The sequence below is a fragment of the Pagrus pagrus genome (genome assembly GCF_965226575.1).
Source record: "Pagrus pagrus genome assembly, chromosome: 14".
In the NCBI taxonomy this organism is placed as follows: domain Eukaryota; kingdom Metazoa; phylum Chordata; class Actinopteri; order Spariformes; family Sparidae; genus Pagrus; species Pagrus pagrus.
In genome coordinates, this window is record NC_140198.1 from 6,436,766 (window position 1) to 6,461,117 (window position 24,352).

Below are 24,352 nucleotides of genomic sequence, written 5' to 3' on the forward strand. Positions count from 1 at the left end.
TTTTACTGTGAACCTCCATATGAATTTCTGTCTCCATCTGACCTTTCCTAAGCAAGCTGCAGTCATTTATTATAATATCAATACTATCCCCGGCATTTGTAAGTACAAACAAAAGTAATCCTATATTAAATTTGCAGCCGTGTCCAAAAAGGTTCAGAGAGTAAATAGAAAGGTTACTAAATAAAAACAGAGGACAGTGAAGAATGACTACAACCGTTGCCAACTGGCCCAGAGGAAGAAACTATTTCCTTGACAAATCCATGCTGCAGATTGTGATGGCATAATCAGGTTCACCACGGAGCCCCTGAATGCTTAGACAAGACATGTGTGACCACTGAAAAGCTGAGACTTAACATGAGTTTTTAAAGCATATGGATAGGATTAGCAGGTCAAAAGTCATTAAACATTTTAGAGCAACAGCTATTTTAAGCCACTGGTGGGTGTCTAGGTCTTTGAGGGTTAATAAGTACGTGCTTTTAAGCTGTTATATTATTCTCTTACGACTAATATTACAAGAACTTTTGAGGCACTATTTTTTACTATTGATCAGACGTACCTGCTAACTGCTTCTGAGCCTGTTAAACACAAGTGAATTTAGGGGATAATCACAATATCTCTTGACACACGTCTTCATTATGAGGCACAAAATCAGGTCAACTCTTAGGGTCTTTATTTATTTTTCATATTTCTAAATAAAACTGAAATCTGATCATACTAATCATAATACCAAAAGCCTACTGTCACACAATGAAGCCTGGGCTTTGCTCAGGGGAACAGATGGTAATCTAGCCTTGCTATTATGCAATATGATAGTAATAACCCATATATCTATTATACTATGAGGTTGATTTTCATTATGTCGAGGGCATATCAAAATGTTTACAGCTCAAAAAACAGGTTTCGGGGCCGATTTGCTCCTGAAATGTTTCCAAAAAAACGTTGAGGAGCTCAGCAATTAATACTCCACTCACACATTAATACCCTAGCTACTTTGAAAATGTTTCAAAGATTAAATATGTCTCAGATAAAGTCTTTAAATCGACACTGATCCAAGTGACTCAACACTCCAACTTTCCTTTCCCTTTGTTTTTTTATAATCACAAATCCTTGACGTCAGTTTGAATCCTTTCCTCAGCCACTGCTGTGCTCTATTAGCAGTTTGGTAGAAACAGTATGAATTCAAGTGTGCTCCTTTGAGAATAAAGGGGCAGACGCAAATGGTGATGCAAGTCCACTGCAAATTCTTATTTGAGCATGACCAACAGAGTTGAGTCATTTCCTGACCACAGATGCTGCTGCAGCAGCGCGCTGGTGCACCTGAGGCACTGATGTAAAATAGGTTGGCCCGGGAGGGATGAAATATTAGAAGTTGCAGGAGGAAGTAAATATTATGGTTTTTGGACTAATCATCAGTCCTAGTTATTCTAGTTAGCTCTCCAAAATGTCGTCTATATTTTACGACACAATTCAGGTAATAACTAATATTTTTGGGGGGATTTCATGGCATTGAGGGAGCTGAGATTGAAGGCAAAGCTCTTGATGTGTCAGTCTGTCCTCCAGCCCTCACATCTCTGGATAGTGACTGCCACTCGATTGTGGAGTAGCTGGCAGACTTCACAAGAAGCTCAAAATAAGAACTACTGCACCCTCACGTTGAGAGGAGCGAGGTGTGGTGGTTTGGACATCTAAATCTGATTTCTCCCAGAGGCTTTGATCTGCAGATATTCTGGGTTAAATGAGTGCAGACCCTAGGGCTGACCCTCAATACACCACAGGGATTACTTTTCCCATCTGGTCTGGGAAGGTCAAGAATGAGCTGGAGAAGGGAGGATCAGGGTTATGCTACTTAGCATGCAACTATGACCCAGACCCGCAGAAGGCATACTCGCCAACCTCGAGATCTTAAATAAAAGGGGGATTCTGAAACCGAAACGGAGGATTTCACATTTGGTTTTACCGTCCTGAGTGATCCGATCACAACTGAACAGCTTCAAGCCCGTCGTTTCACACCTGGCATTAAATGCGTCTCGACATGCGTCTTGAGTGACCTCTTGTGATCGGATCCCACTTCCCACTCTATATGCAAATATACACCTACATCACTGGAACAAATGGATACAAAGGTTTTTTACACAGAGAAAGAATAAACAAGAAAGCCTGAATAGTTAAGAATGAGTTGTAGTCAGTGTTTAGGTGATGTCCTTAAACTGCGGTCGGCTGTTTGCATTGTGATAACACCACCGCCATGGCTAATACGCATATAATGTGAACATGATATGCCAGGTTCGGTACAAATGTCACCCTCGGATGTATCTGTGGTTTTAACTGCTAACATTACATCCCGGCGACTGGGCGGTACAACCACGGCGAAGATTGTTAGCGAGTGCTTCCACTTACCTGTGTGTGAGCGTAGGTGACGTTTGAGTGCAGTATGGCTGGGGAAAGTCCGGTTGCATTCGCTGCAAATGTAGCTGCGAACGCCGGCGTGGACCTCCATGTGCTGCTGCAATGCCGTCTGGGTCTGGAAACGCTTCCCACAAAGCAGGCAAAAGATGGCCATGTCCGACCCTGCAGAGCAAAAAGACACCGGGGGAGTTAGAGCTGTGAAGATTTCATTTCATTTACAAACGGCCACTGATTAACAACAACTTATTTCTGTTAGTTTCTTGTTTCTAGATCTCAGATATTAACATGTTAACAATCTTCTTGTTGCTGATAAGAAAGATGGCCAGAATTACAAAAAAACACCATCACTGGGGAGTCACCTCTCCCCACAGCACTTCACAGGAGACGACTGATGCCACCTTTCTTCAAACAAATCACACTAAAGGTTGTGCACGCACAATGATTAAGACACAGCATATTCAACATATTAGATGTGATGTCGTGGGCTCAGACATAATACAGTTTTATAACTGTGCCTTACATGGAGCAGACTGTATTTGTAGGATTAAAGGTGCACACAATACTCATGTTTCAGGGTGGCTGAGTAGAAAGATAAAGATCTCCTATGCAATACTTCAATCGAATCTTGACTCCAGCGAGCACTGTGCATTTTTCTCCAGCAGAGATAAAGAGCGCACAGTTGCAAGCGCACAAACACATAAAATCACAAACACAGACGCAGACACACACAGCTGCACGCTCCCTTGAACACACTCCCTTCACACTTTTTCAATTACCAGGCTGGGGAAAACTCTGGGGAAGGACTGAGTGTTTGGAGCTCAGTTTCTATTTCATCAGTCAATAACACATCTTTGGGGCAAAGCTGACACTAATTTAAAAATCTATGAAGAGCAGCCCGCCTCATGTTCATAACCACTGAAGGAGGAGGAGGGCCCACGACAGCCTCCACGCCAGATCAATCACTGTCTCGGCTGCTCCGCGCGCCGAAGAGCGGGTACGGCGGGAGGATGCGTCGCTGGAGGATGATGATAGGAGGAAGGATAGAGAAGAGCTGCTGGATAGCAGGTAAAGATAGGAGATTCAGTTTAAAGTAAAAGGAAGGAGATGTACAAACCAGGAAGGGAAAAAAAAAGTCTAATTTTGGTGGGAGGGAAATAAATATTGACAAACCTTCTCTTTCTGAGTTCGGCTCTGTCTCAATGTTTCATTTTCTGTAGCGCAGGAGAGAACTGTGTCTGCAGGAGTGTAGAGTTTTCATTAGATCCTTGCTGAACACCCCTGACTGAAAGCCTGAGCAAGTAATCTGTCAGCCCTACAGGTGAGGATGATTCCTAATATGTTGGTGACCCTTTGACCTTTTCCCTAGGCTCACTATCAGGGCAGATTTTCTGCTTTTACACAAGAAAGACGAAAATATTTTGGGCCGAGTGCATTCATGTTACCTTGAGAATAAACCCATTTGATTTTAATGCCACCGCCTCTGGAAAAAAACATCATATTTTTGGCTGCACATGCGGTAAGGCTTTGACATTCACTGCATGAACAACCCCTACAGACAACTTGGGTTTAGACTGGTGGATTTCATGTTTTAAAGTGATTAGCTTGGTGGTGCGAATTTGAATCAATCATTTGTCTTCTAGGGTGAACTCACTGGTGTGGTTGTCTCTTTTTAGTCAGCAGAACTACAGAAGCGAAAATAACCCAGTGGTATCGAGTCAAATGATGCCTGCGTTCATTCTTTTCGTACCCAGATCTAGAAAAATATTTACTATCGCTGGTTGTGCTCGCAGCCAATTAATCGATTTTATGCGACGTATGAGTGGCCCACTACCGCAGCAGCAAAATGTGGAAGGATTAAAAACTGGGAATAAGGTTACGTGACAAGGCACCTTCTCGAGCATTGAGTAAACTCCAGCGCTTGCAAGGCCGCTGGCTTCTTCGACACTGCAACTGTTGATTACTTCGGGTGAGATGTAATGTGAGATGTGATATTCCCATGACTGGTAGCAATTACATGATTATGCCTGTGATTATAGGAGGTATAGCTGTAATTTATTTTCTCAGCTTGCCTGTAAAACTCTGTGAATAGCGTAAGTGTTATTTATTAAGGTTCGTTTCAAAATCTATTTGTTTATAGACATTTAACTTATTGTTATTATTGTTTTGCTACTATATTCGTCTCATTTCCTTATTTATTTTTTACCTTTCTTCTCGGCGTATTATTTTTGGGTGCAGACATACTAATGCCACTCATATGACAGAATAACCCATGATGAAGGTCAGCTGGAGGTAGGCTGGGGGGATGGGTTGGAGGGCTTAGATCTAGAGTTATGATACCATATTTCATTAAGTTTCTGTTCTTTTATCATGGAAAAAAATCTTCACATCTTTTGTATGTTGAAAACAAAAAATGAAGGGGTAACAGCACTCCCTGGACTTAAATTGAGTTTGTTAGAGGTGTTCATTGGACAGGGGATACATGGAGACTTAAAAATTACAAGAAAACTCCAAGGCGGTCTCTTTCAAACAATTAAAATGCCTCTATTGTCAAACTAACTGACGTGTTTCTGCATAAAGCCTTAAAGATCTCAGCTTAGATTTAATTGAAATGAAAATCGCTTTGAGCAGGTACCTGTGTGCACTTTAAGGGTTCTGGTACCCTACTGGATATGGGTTCTGTTGTTAACTCAGTTGTAATGCAGATGATTTCTTCAATTGAGCGTAAAGTCTAACTAGTGCACACATGTAACTAGTGCTTAGCTAGTTTTCTCCTGTGTTGCACCTCCCTCGCTCTTCTCCTCCTCTCTGCTTTTATCAATGAAGAGGCTATTGACTGGGGTCGATTGCTCCTGGAATCCCTCTAGGACTCCAGGTACTTAAGTGGCTCTGATTGACAGGCATGCCTCCTGTTCACTTCTACTATCCCTCTCCCTTGCATTCGCTCTCTCCTAGTTTTTTGTGCATCTGTCAGCGCACGAGCATAAGCAAAGTACTTCTTCCTCCAGGCCACTTCAGACCAACAGTTCTTGGTCACATTAAAGACGCAAAGTAACGTGCCGTTATTGTTGTCGTTCGGAGAGGTGGAAAATGAAAATGTCCCGAGTGGTCTAGAGGCAGAATAAGTGACTGACACAGTGAGAGGAGGGAAGTGGGGGGTTGAGAGAGACTTTGGCCAAAGGTTTAGGAATGTAAAAGGTTATCAGACCTCTGACCTAAGGTCTAGGCTCAGGCGTGGACGTGGTTGAAATACGAAACCCAGGTACTGACACACACTAACACGCAGAGAAAACAGAGCTGGTGAACAAAAAGCAGAAGCACAAAATGGAAAAAAGGACTTTGAAGTCGGGGCATTTACAGTGGCGAGTCACACTGAGTTTAATGCCGCGCGAAGTGTGTTTGAAAGTATGTGTCAACTTTAAAAGAAGTGTGACTGTCACTGCTTTTCAAAGTGTGTTCTCAAAGCGACAAGAGACAGCAGAGAGGGTATAACGGAGAGCAGAAAAGTCAGCGTGACACACACAGACAGAACTGTGCTGGTGAGAAATGTAGAAACGAGGACATGATGGACATTTAAACTGGCTAGTTTCTAAATAATACAAAACTAGATACTCAACCTCTACTTGTTGAGGTTTGAAGGGCTGCTATTCATGATCATTCATTGCCAAAAGATAAAGATGTATACGCTGATGTAAGGAGGACACAAGACCTAAAAAGGTGGACAATAGGATCAATAGCTGCCTTGTGCTTCATTAGAAAAGGCCAACCTCTCTGTAGACACCAATCACCAGATGAGAACATCTCTGAATTGGATTGGACATAGTTTTCCATCTCATTCATCAGGAGGACATTTTCTGCTTTAAAGAAGGGTCTGAGGTCGCCTACTCTCAATACCAGAGGAGGACCTCTCCAGGGTCTTCAATAAGAAAAATGGTGCATGGAAACACACTCGTAATGAAGCAAATGAATTTGTGCTTTCTGGCAGAAGCAAGATGGTGGCAGGTAGTCAATGCAAGTCCAGGTTTTGGGATAGAGTAAAAATTCCCTTGTATAGAAATCTACTAGTAGTTGATAATAACAGAAGTGGAGATAAATTGATTGGCGTCTCTCTACTTTTAAACATCCATTCGTATAACTGACATGAGTGACATTGAGATGTTACACTTGTGCGGATGAGAAGAAGTTCGATACCCAGCCCTATGCGGAAAAACTACTTCCTATTCGCCATCATTTCCCCTTTTTGTCTCAGTGTGAACCCTGATTAGTGTTAGACAAAATTAAGTGGAACAAACTATACAGTCAGTACAGCGAATAATGTGTGTGTGTGTTGCAAGAAGGTGAGTAAAGGTGTTGTCGGCCGCTGATGGATGAAGAGAGCAGCGGAGAGATAAAAAAGGAAGGAAAGGTGGGAGAAAAGTAGTTGACCCAGGAGGTCCATTACAGTGTAAAATTGAGTCAGCCCAAAGTGACACCTGAACGGAGGAGCTGGAGGAGGCAGAGTAGTGGGGGGTTCTTAGTCTCAGTCCTGTTTGGCTGTTTTGGAATAATTTACCTCCTCTAACCAGCCTCTCTCTTCTCTCTTCTCCCGCCATCTATTTATAAAAGGCTCGGGCAGTTTGTGGCCGCCTGTGTGTGCGGCCGCGGCAGTGGCGGCAGTATCTTAATGGGCCGAGAGTGGCAGGGCTGCTGTTATTTAAGTGGGGGACGGACGGAGGCCGGTAATGGAGAGGAATACTCCCCGATGGGAGGTGACAGTGGCCGGATGGGCACAGAGAGAGAGATGGCCTAAGGGTAGAGGATGGCCATGGAGGTGGGCACTTTTTCTGATTCTGATGTGCAGGAGGGTAACCACTAGGCCAAACACCCACCAGCTGGAAAAAAAAGGCAGCTAATGGCCTCAAACTTTTTTTTTTACAAGAACTCAGTAGGTAATTGTTCCTTTTACTCTGCGTCTTGTGAGAGTAATCGCTCCATTAAGAGGATACTGAGGCTTGAAGAGAAGTCACTAGAGTTGACTAAATTTGGATTTTGGTCAACTTGCTCACACAAAGGCTGTGAAAAAAAAAACCAGAGATGGCAAAGTACAGATATCGTCTAAAAAAAGAATAGAGTAAAAGTAAAAGTAGAAGCACTGATTCAACCTTCTTACTCAAGTAAAAGTACATGTGAAATGTACTCAAATTCCAAAAGTATTCCTTCAGTAACAAAGTATTTGTACTTTCCACCATCTGTTTTATTAGATGATTGTGTCACATCTAATTGGTTATTCTGTCTGCTGTAATTAATCAAACCTCTAGTTATCTAATTTATACACAGCAACTCAACATGATATAAAAACTGTGCATTAAATGCTTTACATTGAACTTATGTAATAGAATTAGACGGGAAAATGTCCATGTAATTAAAATACTTAAAGTCAGTGTTTTAGGCGTTATTATTTGAGCGAACACGCTTGTTTTCTATAGTCTGTACTCATTACTTTTTCGGAAAACCATTAAAACCTTTGTTGAGCTCGTTAATCATGTCAAAACCAACATTTCTCACTCTAAACGTCTGTGAACAAAAACGCAGATGAACTAAATGTTTTGTGCTCTTTGAAGCTCCGCAAGAAGCTGCAAAATCTGACTTTAAAGACTCAAAGTCATGTTTCAAGATGAGACGAACAGTCCTTTAAATCCTGCTCCAAATACGCCCCGAACGCTCGTGTTTCCTGGACTGTAGTCGAGACAGTTAAACGCGTCCCGACTGTGGCCTGCACTGCAGCGTGCTGAACAGAGGACCTGCCAGAGTTAATGAGGCAGAGAGCAGCGGGACCTCAGCACAAGGTTTTCAATCACAGGCCATTACCACAGCCCTCAACCTCTGTAACTGCTTGCTCCTGTCAATAGCAATCTATAATAAGCTATAGTTTATCTATAGAGAGGGCGGAATGGTGACTAAATATAGGCTTCTGTATCCTAAAAGTCCTACATTTATTGTACGCGTCACAGTTTGAGGCCTCATAAGAGAAAGATGATCCCACAGTCTCTGATTTCTTTTTAATCTCCCATAAGTATTCTTGCATAAAGCATGATTTTTGTAAATGATGGTCTTGTTTAGAGTAAAATAGACCATAAAGCAAGGTATGTTTAAAGGCCAGGCTACCTCCCGCTTATTCAAATATGCTCACTTCTGGCTCCAAAAAAAAAAAAAAAAAACAAGATGACGATGGCCCTAATGCCAAACTCACAGCTACAAAATGGTAGTCCATAAACCAATTGGTTATGTCACAGTTGCTTAACGTTTTTTAATTACTTTTCTTTTTAAACTTTAAAGCCAGCTAGGGGCAAATTAATAACAGGACGATGATCCCAAAGTCACCTCAACATTTTCTATGACGGCTTTGTGAGTTGCTGCCTTCGAGTCCTGCTTACAAAATCTGATTTTGGGGTTTCATCTCTCATAAGTATGATTCCTCTTGAGTGATCATTTCTGACCTGATAACAGCAGTTTAGAATAAAGACTCCCAACTTGCAGCTGGCAGCTCTGAAAGAAGTGATTTATCTCGTGTTTAGGCGACCTGTTCTCCCAACTTTAGTGGTCTGACTGGTGCAATGCTAAATCTAGTGACAACCGGCATCACATCTGTAGTATTTGACTTTTTGTTGAGAAAAGGTGCATCACAGTTTGCACAGATTGAAAAAACACGCTTCTTTTACTGAAACGGCTCTCAGTTATTTGCTTTTTTGTCAGGAAACACCGTTCTTTCAGGAGGTATTCCCACATTTATGTTTTGCTGATGGTGGAGGGTGAACACTGTGTAACCTGTAGCACTTAAATCTCAAACATTTCTACTCCTAAGGTCAGCGAAGAAGAGCCCCGACAAAGGTGTGAAGAAGAAGAATCACCACCACAGCTAATCTGTAAGTCTTTAGATCATTAATCTTTACACGTGCACAAATGTTGGTGCTGCTTTTTAAACCACTCAGGTCAATTTGTCCCCTTCTTCCCTCTGAACTATTCTAGCTTTACACCAGCGAACACAGGCTTCAACGATCAGTCACAACAACACCCTTCTACATAGGTGCTCTGTTGAATACTCGGCTCTGCTGGCTGCCACCACCTTACTGCCAGTCACCGCAAACACCAGTCACAACAGTCCTGCCTGTTGTCGGCGGGGAAAGGTGTGAGAAATCAAAGCAGAGGTGACGTTCCTGCTGCTCTTTAGCTGCGTCTAGACTGCAAGTGTTTGTTGTTGCTCTCATCTGCAATCAGGATTCATCACACATCAGATCTCAGCTGTTTTGAAAAGGTCGCCAAGCACCTTTTTATCTCCGCCTCCACGGGGCGTCACCGGAGAAATGCATCTTGTCATGAATGAACAAATAAATGCCTTTGGTAATTTGCTCTTGTACGGATCGGAAAAGGTCCCCAATGAAATGTTGCGGTACGTCCCCGACACTCAGGACTTTAGTGTTGTCATCATTCCTGGCAAATCGCTGGCTAGCGGGACCCCGACTGGGCAACTGTTGTGTCTGTAACGCGGCAGGGAAGCTAACAGTCCAGTGTCCCTAAAGTTTCACCTAAAGGGAGCAAAAACTGCTCTCACAAATCAACAATGGACACTGAATATAATGACCATTGACCATAAAAAATATGGATGGAGCTTCAACTTCTGAAAAAGCAAAGTCGCAGCAGTACACTGGCATTCTTTCTAATGGCCAGCAGGGGGCGACTCCAAAATAAAAGCTTGTGCGAAAATGACGTAATAAATTAACAAAAATAAACAACAAAATGTCAAGAAATGAAATAGTCTTACTATTTTCTTTACTAAACAGAAAAATGCAATCGTACCATTCTGGATTCAAGTTTCTCTCTTGCCAAATGGTTTCAAAAAGAAGTTTGATTGTATGGAAGCTTCAGCGACTTCTCAGTTGATTTATTACCCCAGAAACAAGTTTCCAAATGCATTAATGGTCTCAATCCCTAGTTTCAAGTCTTCTTCAATACAGCACAATGTTTATTTTGTAAATTATGGTCCAGTTTAGAGTTAAACAGATGATAACGCTGGGAGGAATTTAGGGCCAAACGTGGTGCTGTTCATGCCAATCCTGAGGATTCACTGTCGTGAATACACGTTAAAGAACAATATCAGTCTGCGATCTTTCACTACATATATGGTGTATAAAGGGAAAGCAGAGGGAGGGATGAGAACAACCACAGCATCATAGAGGACGAGATAGATGACAAACTAGGAGATAAAAGGCTGGTGATGTGTCCACCATGAAACACTACATGAGGTAAAACAACAACTTGTTGTGGCCACGTGTGTGTCAGCTTGTACAATCCTTCTTTTTAATGAGTAGTCACATCGTGGCATTTTGAAAGGTTTAATGAAAAGTCTCATGTAGAACAAAGTTTCAGACAGAGCTGAGGGATTTGTTTTGAAGATTTCTCCCAGAATACCACTAAATATACCTTGTGCTGTCATGGGAACTAGTTTCTGTAATTGATTGCTAGATAGTGACATGAAGTTCTGCTTGTTTTGTAAGACTAATTTCTGCAAACTTCTTGCTTTCCACAGCATCGCTGATTGCCTCATTACATTAAGATCAAAACAGCTAAAGATTTCCCAACTCTTCCTCGCTGCATTCTTCGCCCAGTGAAACATACTGCCAGACATATGTTCTAATGGTTGTTGTCGCAGATGATCTAGAAAACAATTTGTTTCTAAAAGTGGAGAGAAAATGGCCAGTTTTCTACCCACGTTCAGCACAGCTCTGCAGCTTCCATTTAATTCTGCACCAATCATGTATGTTTGGATTGACTGTGCAGGAGCGCTACCACATGGTGCTAACAGAAGCATGAGGACTGCCAGCAGAGATACAGAAATGAGGAAATAAGCATGCTGCTAAAGTAGTTTACATAACATGCATTGCATCCAAATTACATCACTCCAAACAACCTGGGCAAATCGTCTCCTGTTTGTCGCATTCGAACCGGAGCTAATGGAAGAATTTAGGCGAGTAAACAATCTTGGTTTAGTTTAGGGATCAAGTTAGGATAACTTTTATCACTATTTTACGTTCCACGTCCTGAAATTTCCAGACTAGGAGCTGTCAATGTGTCATGAGGGTTTCAGGTTAGGGATTTCTCATTTGCCCACGTGCCATAATCACACTATTTCCTCATCTTTACAGCACAGAGCTCCCACTCTTTATAAGACATCATGCTTGATTCATGACCTTTAAGGAGAACAGGAGAGGACACAGAGATCCCGAATGGTTTCTGTCACCTGTGGGCTCATACACACCGTACACAGCCTTTCATTCAGAGTATCCTGCTATCCGACTGTGCACAGCGCTCACTAACATCCTCTTTTCTCAGCTCACATTTCCAGCCTGGTTCCTTTTACGTGCTTCTCAACACAAACACACATAACTCCAAAACATACTTACACTGTACGGTAAAGAAAATAAGATAGAGTGTTTACGCTGCTGCTAATTCATCCAAAACACCTCCACAGAAGTATTTATTGATCAGACTGGAGGAGGGAGGCTTTGGCGACAGAGAGGGACATCTGCATGCAGACGAAAATGACTTGACTGAGGCAGCAATGCATAAAATGTTTACTTCTGGTCATGCATAGGCATAATGTTATTTAAATCCTAAGTTATCAAAACTTTTTTAAGACTTTCCACTTTGCAATATATATATTATAACATATTGGTATATCATGAGCACTCTACCTATATTGGGGGCACTGAAAGGTTTATATAAGCAAAATGCTTTTATAAATGTTAGTGTAGTTCTTCTAAAATTAGATCTGGGCATGTATGAGTGTTCTTCTATGTCAACACAAACCAATTAAAGGGAGAGAAAGCTATTGAAAATAAAAATAGCCAATGGTAAGTGCAAATGAGCTGTTTTGAAATCAGAAATGTGCAGGAAGACTGACACCTTCACTATATTTCATGCTTTCATCTTATACGTTTTTATATATGTTATATATTCCTATCTTTTTTGTATTTATTGTATGAGATTTTGTCATGAATGGTGTAACTTAACTTCTGATTTTCAACCACATTGAGTCACCTGTCATATGAAATGTGCACACACGCCTTACATCAGTGTTTCCCTGTGGATCAGGAGCCACCCAAGGAGGTTGCAAGATATATCTGAACGTTTTAAAGTCTTAACCTGTAGACAATAGCGCTGCCGTGATGAATTCATTAGCTCCTTACTATTCAATCAATCGTCAACTATTTTGATGATTGATTTGAGTCATTTTTTAAGAGATAAAAGTCAAAATTCTCTGATTTCAGAGTCTTAAATATGATTTTTTCCCCAGTAAACTGAATATCTTTGGGTTGTGGGTACAGGTACAATACATATTTTTTTGAGGGGGTCACAAGCAGAAAAGGTTGGGAACCACCACCTTTCTTCTTGTATTACAGCACTAACTAAAAACACCAATAATAATATTCATACACAATTGACATCAGTATACAGGGTGGATTTTTCCAACAAAACACTGAAATATACAGTACTCAAGTGAAACCAAGCACAACGAGACGTGTTTATATAGAAATAAATGCTATAAAAAACTACATTAGCGCACTGATTACAATCAGTCCAGCGGCCACTTCAGAGCTGAATGAGGATCAGCTCAAAGAACCACTAGCTCTTCACATTATTCATGCCAGGAAAAAAAAAAAAAAATCAAAGAAAAAAGGCAATCTGTACTATAAGAAAATGCAACACACACTCTGCCCTGCTGTGTTTTGTTTTGTCCCTGCCTCCCTCTTCCATCGGGCAGTGATAATTCACGTCGGGCCCGCAGCAGCGCTGACATTGTAAGATGAACTGCTCCCAGCTAGATTAATGCCACCAGATGCCAGGCGAGATGCCATATTAATTACCCAGAGATAATGTCAGCACAACCATATGGCAGCTCAACTGGCCATTTAGTTGACAGGGAGAGGTCTTTATAGCAGTGCAAATTTCCTCATCTGCACAGCATCGCAGCCTCGCCATATTCTCTCCCTACTGTAGCGACTGGAGCACTTCACCATTTATACATTATCACTTAAATTATTGTACTATTAACTCGGGCTCTGTAGGCTGTTATCATATAAATGGCCATATGTTTTACAGTATTTATGGAATGTGAAGTTTTATTCAAGAGACCAAGAAATTAAAGTATTTTCTGCCATGATATGCAGTCGCTTTTATTCCTCTGTGCTATAAGCCGCATTGTTGTCCAAAAACTATTTAAAAAAACAACAACACATCACTGAGCCACACTGTTGCACTGGGTGACAAGAACACACACACACACTGTAGTTTATTGGAGTCAATCCCACACACACCTTCCTGCTAACGGAAGTACTCCCCAGTGCACCAAATGTGTATTAATCTGCAGATGGAAATAGTCTCCAGAAAATGCACTATTTACTCCAGTTTGAGAAATGTTTGCTAAAAACTACAGAGCCCATCTGTTTCAGGAAATTGCTGAGGTTTTTCTCAAGAATGAGACTTTATATATAGGCTCAGGGCTAAGAGCCTTGGACAGGGTAGGGAAGGCAGAGAGTATCGAGAGACGGGGAAAATGTTAGTTTTGTTCTGTTAAATATACAATATGTAACATTTCTGCATTAAAATGTCTTTAAACGACTTGACTTTTGTATATTTTCTTGAGTTGTGTATAGGGCTGTCACAATACATGATGTTCAAGGTCAAACAAATTCACGATTATCACAGCATAGTTGTGTACTTACATTATCCAAAATGTTCCCAACAATGTCCCAGCCCAGAGAAATCTGTGATTTGATTTGAGTTAACAATGTGTTTTACCTGGTTGCCTATTGCTATAACTTCCAGGAGAGAGTGAGGAAGGATGTCAGTGAGCGTGGCTTAAACTAACACGAAACTGTAAAACATTAACTCGTCTGTGAACATTTCTTTCCTGAGTCACGTAGATAGATTTTCATCAGAAATGGTGGTTGTTTAACACGAGCTTCATGTTCATGCCAACAAATATTCTGATTATGATTGGTTTAAAAGCCCAAACAGAATAAAAATGCTCCATAGAAACAGTTCAATCAGAACAAACGGGCTCAAACAGAATGAAATATCATTTTCCGGCTGTGTTATTTCGGCGCATGCCCACTGTCGTGACGTAAATGTGCAGCGACGTACGTTTCTCCATTTACCAAATATGGCCCTTCATCGAACAAGTCAACTGCAGAGAGTTAGTTTTTAATACAAACTCTTAGAGAAATTAACATGACGACTATGTCACACAGCTGTTATGATACAATTTGTCATTGCATGTAAACACGTGACCAAATTAATCTCTTCCCACGAAAGTGAGGAAGGACGTCAGAGAAAGAGACTAAAGCTTACATGATTCCAACTTTAAACATTAACTCGTCTGAGTCACACAAAGATTTTAATCAGCAGCTTTTAAAATTCACAACGAAGACAAAACTCTCATGATCCCACGCTACTTCCATCGACATGTAGTTAGTGGCAGAAATACTAAATACTAACTGAGCGTTTAATGGAGTAAAAGGGTAACCCCTGCAAAAATATGTGACTAAAATGCAGTCATTTCTTTCTGTGAACCTTACAGAACATGTACGTAGAAAAAGGAAAATCTGTATTCCTACATCGCGGCCCCTGAAAGCCTTTTAGATCTTAAATACACGTCCTGTTCACCTTTAACAACCTTAAAAGAAAACCCTTCCCCTGCACGACTGCAGTGGATATAAATTCTGAAAAGTCATTAGAATTTATTTACCAGCATGTGTTTGTTTTTTTCCTCCCCACCATGCTGACTGTAAAGATCATAAACGATGCAAGCCGGGGATTAATGTCAATGTGAGAAGCAGGGGCAAAGCCCTTTACCATGATTTACAGTTGCACTGCCGGCCCCCTTCTCGTTGCGGACTTGCGGATCATTTACAAAGACGGACCATGCTTGCCATCCAATCCGCCCTCCCTCTCACCGCCACCACAACCACCACCACCACCACCACCAGCAGCAGCACCGGAGCACCCACCTACCCCACCCTCCAATCCCCACAAATCCGATTTAATCAGACAACTTGTGCAGTGTGGCTCAGAGTAAGAAAAAGGATAATTAGTAAACAGAGGAGCTACTCGCCAGGCTTCATTGGCATTCGCACCGGGTTACTGTGTCGCATTTAAAATGCAGTCTGATGAAGTCTACAGAATCAAACCATTTGTTACTCCTATTGAGGAGGCTTCGGGCTACTGGCAATTAAATTGGAATTAGCGCTGGGGAATGAGATACGGCAGATTCATACCAAGGAGCGGAGGGAGGGAGGGAAAAGGAAACAGAGAGAGTGCTCTGTCTGGACTGGGCTCGGCTCTACAGTGGGTCAAATCTGGAAGTGATTTGGTTTCTTTTACTTTTGTTTATTTCCTGCATGACTTCAGTTATCATCTTTATAACCAAAACCGTCCACCCAGCCCCCTGAGTCTCCTTTAATGGCTTGTTACTGAAGAAAACAACTGATTTACATGCATCTAAAAAAGGAAAAGGGCAACATGTACAAACAAAAGTGGTGATTTATCCAGAAAAAAAAAATAATTGGTGGCTGTGAGTTCCCCTAAATAACTGAGGGCTTTACCTTGAGTATATATGTATGTGTATAAGAAATAAAAACAAATATACGATGTGAAACTCAAAACTCAGAGTCTTTAGGAAGAGGGTGAAGACACAAAGAGATGCCATTTGCTCTGCCACAGCTGACTGGGCACAGTGGAGCTCAGCATGGAGAGAGAGCTGGTCTACTGGCAGAGGGAGGAAGAGAAAGGAAGAAGGGATAGCTGGATGGATGAAGGGAGGACGGAGGAGGAGGGGAGGCTGGGGGGGGCAGATAAATGAAGTGGAAATGAGAGGGAGCAGCTCCTGTGCTACAGCTGGCCTCCCTAACTCTCAGCCAGCCTGGCCGTGACAACTGGCTCGCTCTTCCTCTGCTGGCCAGGGAGGGGCCTCGTTTCGACAAGAGGCGCCGGGCCCGGGATGTTCCACTGGTAATGAGGCCAGGGAGGTGGATCCGACTTCAAATTTGCTCTTACCAAAATACAAGTTGTGATAATGCAGGCTGTAATCATGGGAGCGTATTCATACCAAAAGGCAATTTAGTTGTGACAAGACTGCGTTTGTCCTTTTTAGTATGGGAAGGCTCAGGTCATTATCACACTCTGGACTGTGATTAAGATGCAGATTGTGTTTTTGAATTTATTGAATGTAGACTAAAGCAAAGAGAGGCAACCTTCGAACAAACTTGCCTTGCCTTTAGAGTCCATGTATTATGTCAGACATGCTCCCAGTTGCCATGAATTATTTTTAATGTGCTATATAAATAAACTTGACTTGACTTAAGCTCAATAAAAACAGGTAATACTTGACCAGAATTTCTCCCATTTGGCCAAGACACTGAAATCTTACAGGGCATGTGCAACATTGCAAATATCATATTTTGAAAAGAAACCCTTGGAGTACTAAGTCGGTTATATTGTGTCTTTTGTGGCTGCAGAGAAGCTTTGCCAAATCCGACCAAATTACCCCTGATGATGTCATAGTGATGTCATCAGGGATATCTCAGCTTGGGCTCGGAGACTACAAATTTATAACAGCCGTAACAAACGACTGTAGGTGTGTTTGAAAGACAGGAGCAATTAGTATGCAGGGACAGTATAATAAAAAATGCAACTGAGCTGCATGATGGGAAGTGTAGGATTGCAGGATTTTGCATCCAAAAGACAAGTTGAAAGATAGTCACGATTTCTTGCTGCAACAATTTTAACAATTTTTTGTCTTCTATGTTGCTAAAACGTACGTAAGTACAACGCAAAATCACTGAGGTGTTCTTTCAAATATAACATGCATTGTACTATGCATTTAAATACCTCGAGAATATGAAAATGCTCAATCCACGGAGAAATACATAAAGCCGATATTCTGAAACTGTGCATTGAAAAGAGCCGCCAGGACTTCTGCAAGGTTGTGATGTCACAACTATACAGTCACCGCCCTCAGCCACGCCCCCCAGTACGGCCGTGGATGCAGAAACACAGTGGTGCCTGCTCAGGCCTGTGAGAGCTGACCAATCAGAGCAGACTGGGCTTTTGGGGAGAGGGCTTTTAAAGAGACAGGCGTTTGGGAAGAGGGAGGAAAAATATTGTGTTTTTTGAACATTAAAGCATGTAAACATTTTCTAATAGACAGCCAAAATAAAAGCATTTATGTTAAAATGAGCAAAATATGGGACCTTTAAAAAAAAGTATATGTAATTGCAAGTATTGTGCACGAGAAGCTGCTTTTTAAAGTCAATCCAGAGCATTACAGTGCGTTTATTCTCAGTCCTATAATGCGACACATACTGTGTGCACCAGTGTCACCAAGACAAATACCTGTACGTTTAATAACGGTGGCTAATAGAGCATTAATGTCAGTGCTAAATTAAAACGTTGGCTTGATTTTCAATACGACCTTTCTGAAATTACAAAAAGCCCAACGAAATGTGCTTTTAGAGAGAAAAAATAGTAAGTGAGATGATCATTATCGTAGTTAAGTGCGCGTCTGCGTGCGTGTGTGTGATTTCGACTACATAAATGCACATATGCACTCATAAGCTACATTCTCAAGGTTAAATACAAAGATGTTGTTCAAGCGAAGTCCATTACTGCAGGAAACCAATGAAAATAAATGACAGCATTCAGTGGGAGGTTCGAGTATCCCACGGAGAAATTTGCACAGCTCAGTCATTTGTACACCCAGTTTTCTCCACATAAAATGCTCAATTGTGTGTTTACAGATGAAGCACCGCATCTGAGCGCAGCCCTATTTTTCTCTTTAACAGGAAATGGAGACATTTTCACTCTAAATATATCAGTGAATCTGTCGGCTGATGTAAATCCCTGTCACCAAGATTAATGATCTTGAACCAGAAAAAAAAAAAAAAAAAAATCCTCTCAGATCTTTTGCTGTGACACTGATTCACTGGGTACAACAATAAGGGCTTCACGAAAAACGGCAAGGAGCTTCGCACAAATCTAAACTGTGTACACTAACAAAAGGACTTCGATGGAGAGAAAATGACTTAAACAAACCAGGGTTAAAAGAGCTGAAGACTACAATAGGTTTTCCAGTGACAACATTTGTGACAAGGAAAACGGAGACAAAGCAAGGAGAGTGTCCCAGACGGTGCCAAAAACGTCACCTCAAATAGCTTTTTCTGTGTCATGTCTAGTCGGAGTCAGCTTTCTATGTTACTAATGTCCCGATTGGGGAACTCTCACCATTTTTAGAAACCTTTTATTTTCCTCTCTGAACCTTAAAACAACAATAACAAACGCCTCAGAAAGGATCCAATCCTTATTCCCACCCTGCCTCACGTATAGGATTTCAAAGTAAAGAGGAAGTGTAGCTCATTTTCAGACATCATGTCGTGCCAGTTATCCAAACATGAAATTAAAGATAATATCAACACGCACACAGCGAATAAAACTCTTATAGGAAAACATATTCGTTCAAGAAAGCACTTGTTAATAATATAAATAGGAATGCACTTTAACACACTGCACTGCTAATTGTTCAGATTTTATGTTACCTGTGTTACCGTTTTTAGGTATGTTTTATTTAGATGGGATTATTTTAGATATATTGGTGTCGTTATCTCTTCTGTCACACCACTATGGGCTGGGAGGAACATCTTTTTCGTTTTTCTATGTAAGTACACAAAGAAATAACAATACATTGAATCATGAATATGATGTTTCATATCATCAGAATATTCTTTCGTAACACTGATTTGATTTAACATGACGATGTTTGTGTACGTAGCTCTCGACTCCGGCAGAAAATGAAAACTACTGGCAAATGTTTCCAACTGGAAATGTTTAAATAACAAGAAATGATTCTTTCTTATATTTAGTCTCCTGCTGTTTCATGTTTGTGATAAAAAAAAGTATTTCACGGAGGAAATGAAACGTATTCAAGAAGCATCAGCATCGACTTCAGAGGTAATTATTTCCACTATTGTTTACATTCTTCATTACCTACGGCAGGAAGGATTTTTTATTCTTTTTTTTACCTGCGTCAACTTCTTGGTTTGTTGGTTTATCAGCAGGATTACACAAAAACTAGAATAGACCTCATTAACTTTTGGTGCAGATCTGAATACAGGGATGGACTTCTTTCCCCACTTTCTTTGACTTTGCAAGATCAACATTTTTGTTAATTTCTCAGGGGATAATGCATGGATCAGTAGGCTTATCTAAGTGACTGATATCTGTGAGTAGGTACAGTTTGATCCTTTGAGCTGATTTAAATATGTTTTATTTGATATTGGATGAAGCTTGATTGAATTAGAGGGCCTTGGTGGAGGTTTGTGATCTACTGAGTGCCATTCTAGTTTCTTCTGGCATTAAATAAGAAAATGTAGGCTCTCTCTAGACATTCGTTATAATTTCTGTATTAATTTAAGTATTTTCTGCTGTTTTTATGTCAACCTTAACAGCAAAGTGTGTGATGTGGCCAAATAAAGGCGTGTTCCAGCCCTGTTTGTCAGTTTTCCTCTCGATATGGAGTTTTTTACATTTTATCACTTTCATTCCTGCACCTCACTGCCTGGTTTTGTTCATTTTAGTGTAAACTGAACACATAGCTCTTAATCTCAATTCAAGCCCCATCACTAAAAGTAAAAAAAGTGACATTTCCTTCTCACGGGACACTTTCTTCTCCCTTAAAATCAAAAAAAGGTTTTTGGGCCACACGCTCTGGGAGTGACTTACCCAACTCCACCCAAACCCTGTCAACCTCCCGTCACCCCCCACCTTTACTCCCTGTCCTGCAAAGGAATCCCAAATCTCTCCTCGCCTTCCCAGGATTTATTCTTCTCACTGGCCATCTGGACAGTGGGGGCAGACAATGTAAAAGGAAAAGGGGGCTGGAGGGGGGACGAGGTTGCAAACCCACATTAGTCACAGGCTCTTAGGTCCTTCGACCCGTACTCACACACACATACACACAATGGCTGAAGCCAAATGACCCCAGCTCCCCCTTAGTTTTTTCCCCTCACTGTGGCTGCTGACATCGTCTTTCCTGCCGGACAAAAGGCTTTTAGCACCTCACTCTACTGTCCTAACCACAACACACACACACACACACACACACACACACACATACACTCAGCACCCTCCATCCCTTCTAACACAGACACGCTGGACAGGATAGGGTGTTTGTTTTGTTTTCTCAGACGGCTTGGGAACAAGGGAAGGGAGGGGAGGGAGAAAAGCAGCCGGGGATGAGGGGGTATTGTGGTCTGGAGAGAAGGAGGCTATCTGATGTGCGTAACTTTAAAAAGTAGTGCAAATCATATGTGAATGCTGAGGGAGAAGCATAGCCAAATCGCTGCTGAATGATAAAGGTGTTAGGTACAATAGGGATGGCATGCTCCTCGGCCGGCTTAATGTAGTTAACGTGGGGCTATTGTTGGGTGGAGCAGAGGACGAGTACAGGGGTGGATGTCTGCGAGTAAAGTCACAGTGCGCTACAAGCATCCATTGTTGGGGAAGGTTTGCGTTTAACACACCTACAGGAGGTTTTGTTGTTCCAGAAGAAATTCAAGGAAATAACAAGGAGAGAGGGTGAAGGCTGCGGCCCGCGTCTGCCGCGAAACAGTCGTCAACATGCCACGAGAAGCGGCGCGGCCGTGACACCGTGGCGCTGCACAGTCCGGTCTCAGTTACAATAGAGTGTGAAAAATGATAACCTTGCACCTGAGCTCGCTTCGATGAGATCAGGACGCCGCGTATAGAACCGTCACAACAGCCACCGTATTGATGGAGAAAAGCACACAAATGATTGTGCAGCAAACAAACGGCAGTAAATAAGCGATGGAAATGACCAGAGCATAACACTGCAGAGTGTTATAAGCTGCTATTCAGCACCTGAATGCAACAGTGGAAGTGAACAACAAATTGCACTCAGGCAGACGTTGCATCTGTATAACAAGTGAGACGGTGGAGTGGGGAAAGAGCAGGAGATAAATTAGTAAGCAGTAAGCAGCAGTAAATAGGAGAGTGATATAAGCATCGGTAAGCAGTACTCAGGGTGGTGGTGAGGATGCAGAGGAACCGGAACACATTTTTCACAAAGAAAAACTGCACAGAATTTTAGGATTTTTCGGTCTGTATTATCACCGAGATAAAACGCTCACTGAGATTCAGACTGAACTAAAAACTGTTGTTGATTTTTGACTCACAATTTTGATTTTCGAGGGAAAAATAATTATGTTGAGGAGAGAAAAATGAAAGAAAGTCAAGAAATTAGAGATAATGATTCTTATAATCAGAACGATTTAACGCAGCCTGTTTTTTCCTCAAAATGTCAGAACTCCGCCACTTTCAAGGTGTGCAGCGTGCACAAGCAAACTCGGAAATCGTATAGTTCTTGAAGAGAAGCACTCGTGATGTTTTGATTTATATTACGCTCCGTAACTAGATATTACACACATGGCTTGAAGTAACCTGCCAAGCCGCTAATTAAAGTGTAAAAATGAACTGAATCGAACGCTGAACATCACAGCATCTGCCTCAAGTGCAACAACAACTCTCATATTTACTGCTGAAATTGTTGCAGCGTTTCATCATCTGGTTCATTTCAAGACAGTCATTTTGGGTGAACTGGAAAAAACAAATTTAGTAATCTAAAAAGAGAGATCAAACTCCATTTAATTAGATTTAATAAATAGGTATAGGCTAGTTAATTACAAACGACACCACCGTGTGTTTTAAAACACAAAAACAAAACAAAAAGCTAATGATTCATATCATTTCGAAGGCCCCATTTATGTGAAACATCTGGCTGATAACATTCACTTACTGTGATGCATGTGTACGGAGTTAAAATGGTGATTATAGGTGTTAAAAAGGCGTTCAGGTGGGTTATTTCACCTCACCAGAGACTACATAGCGAAAAAAAAAAAACCTAAGCGCTTTGAAACATGCATTCATTTGTCCATTTCCATCAGAAAACAGATTTACATTTGCTCAAAGTGCTTTTAAAGCCATCTCCCAAACAAGTGGTGAATGAATGCAATAAAGAGGGGTTCAGGCAGCTGCGACCTTGGAGCCAAACTGCGAGCGGCCGACATGACTTTGTGGGCTGGAAGAAAAGCTTTTATTTATAGATCAGCTGTGTGTCGATCAAACTCCATCGAGGGGGAAAACGGCAGCCGTCGGAGAAGAGGAGGAGGAGGAGGTGGAGTGTGTGTGTGTGTGTGTGTGTGTGTGTGTGTAAGAGTGCTGGGAGGGTTGCTTTTTGAAGAACTAATACAGTGGTGTGCCTCAATCTCACTTAATTCCATTTAAAGGAAATTGATTTGGAGGTTGGGGCGATGTGAGGGGAGTGCACATGGCTTTTCTCTCTCTCTCCGTTACAATTGCGATGAAGCCTCGGCCTCGCTTCATTCATTTACGTCTTCCTGTGGTACCATAGTCAGTAGTACGCTGTTGTGCCATGATATACATAAATAAGCAAGAAAAAGGATGAAACTTTAATGATCATTGCGGGGGGAAGTTGCTCGCTGCAGCAACAAGTAGAGGGCAAAAGAAATGTGACATAAATATTAAAACAGAATATAAATAAGGATTAGAGCCGACTGGGGTTCTGCAGCATAAATACATGCAACTGCTGAGAACATGCAGGTTGTGTGAAAGTTGCGAAAATACTCACATGAATCTCTTTTCAAATATTTGAGCTAAACTATCTTGTAACGCATTTATTTATAGCCGTTTTTATTAAAACCAACAGAGAGCTAGTTAGTTTCACCGACTGTAATAAAATCAATAAATACTGTAACTTGCATTAAATATTGAATTCAAGATCAATAAAAAGCCAACAGGCCCTTACCTTAACTGTACCTAGTCATGGATAACACAGTCATGAGAGGTTTAAATGGAATTTGTAACACATGATCCAAAAGAATATATATTTTTTATATCTTATTTTTTGTATTTTATTCCCCTATTGCAATAATGAGGCAGTATCTCCGGGTATACACATATTGTAATTCTCACTATAGTATAAATATTAATTTGGTTGCATATAATTGGATCGGGGGAATATTTTATCATAACCTGCAGTATGATCACATCTCAGTGATTTACATGACCTGGTTAAGAAAAACATGAACATGACCAAAAAAGGGGCATCTTCTTCTTCTTCTTCTTCTTTTTAAAATCTGCTTTTACACATCTTTATCACTACAAAGGCTTTGCATCTGGTAAAAGCTACTCAAAGTCATACTTGAGTAAAAGTAAAGCTATTATATATAATAGTTGTTTATTCTATTTATATAGTATATTTGTAGTTATTTTATTACATAAAATGTTACTTTCGTAAAAATGAAAGTATCTGACAGTACATGTACTTATCAAAAGTAATTTCCTGGCAAATGTACTTAAGTAAAAGTAAATTATACATTTATATGTATGTATATAAGGTATACTACAGATTGAATGACAATCAGCTGATCTGATATTCAGCATTTTTTTTATATTTCTATTGCCAATTAAATAAATTAATTTAAAAATATGCTACTTTGGCTCTGATGCAGCAAGTAATCTGCAAAGTAACTAGAAGAAGAAGCTATAAAATAAATGTGGTGCAGTAAAAAGTACATTTACCTTCAAAGTGTAGCTGAGTGGAAGTATAAAGTAGCAGGACATGGAAATACTCTTGTATGGCATCTCAAAATGGTACTTATGTACAGTACTTGAGTAAATGTACTTAGTTACTTTCCATCAGCAGCACCCATTATGGTCATTATATATTAAATATTGATCAATTCCTTTATAATGGTTTAGGAGAATATTGCACCATCATCATCATCATCATCTATATTTGATTAATATTAAAGTGAATTAG

At 40.9% G+C, this 24,352-nt stretch overlaps 1 protein-coding gene across 1 annotated transcript in view; it reads right to left on the bottom strand.

Annotated features, from left to right (window-relative positions):
- The window catches only part of zbtb16a (zinc finger and BTB domain containing 16a), a 163,190-nt gene that overhangs the window by 19,774 nt on the left and 119,064 nt on the right, over nucleotides 1-24,352 (bottom strand). Inside the window, exon 5 of the mRNA XM_084373263.1 lies at nucleotides 2,398-2,568. Coding sequence (XP_084229389.1) covers nucleotides 2,398-2,568 — 171 coding nt within the window. The remainder of the gene's footprint in view (nucleotides 1-2,397; nucleotides 2,569-24,352) is intronic.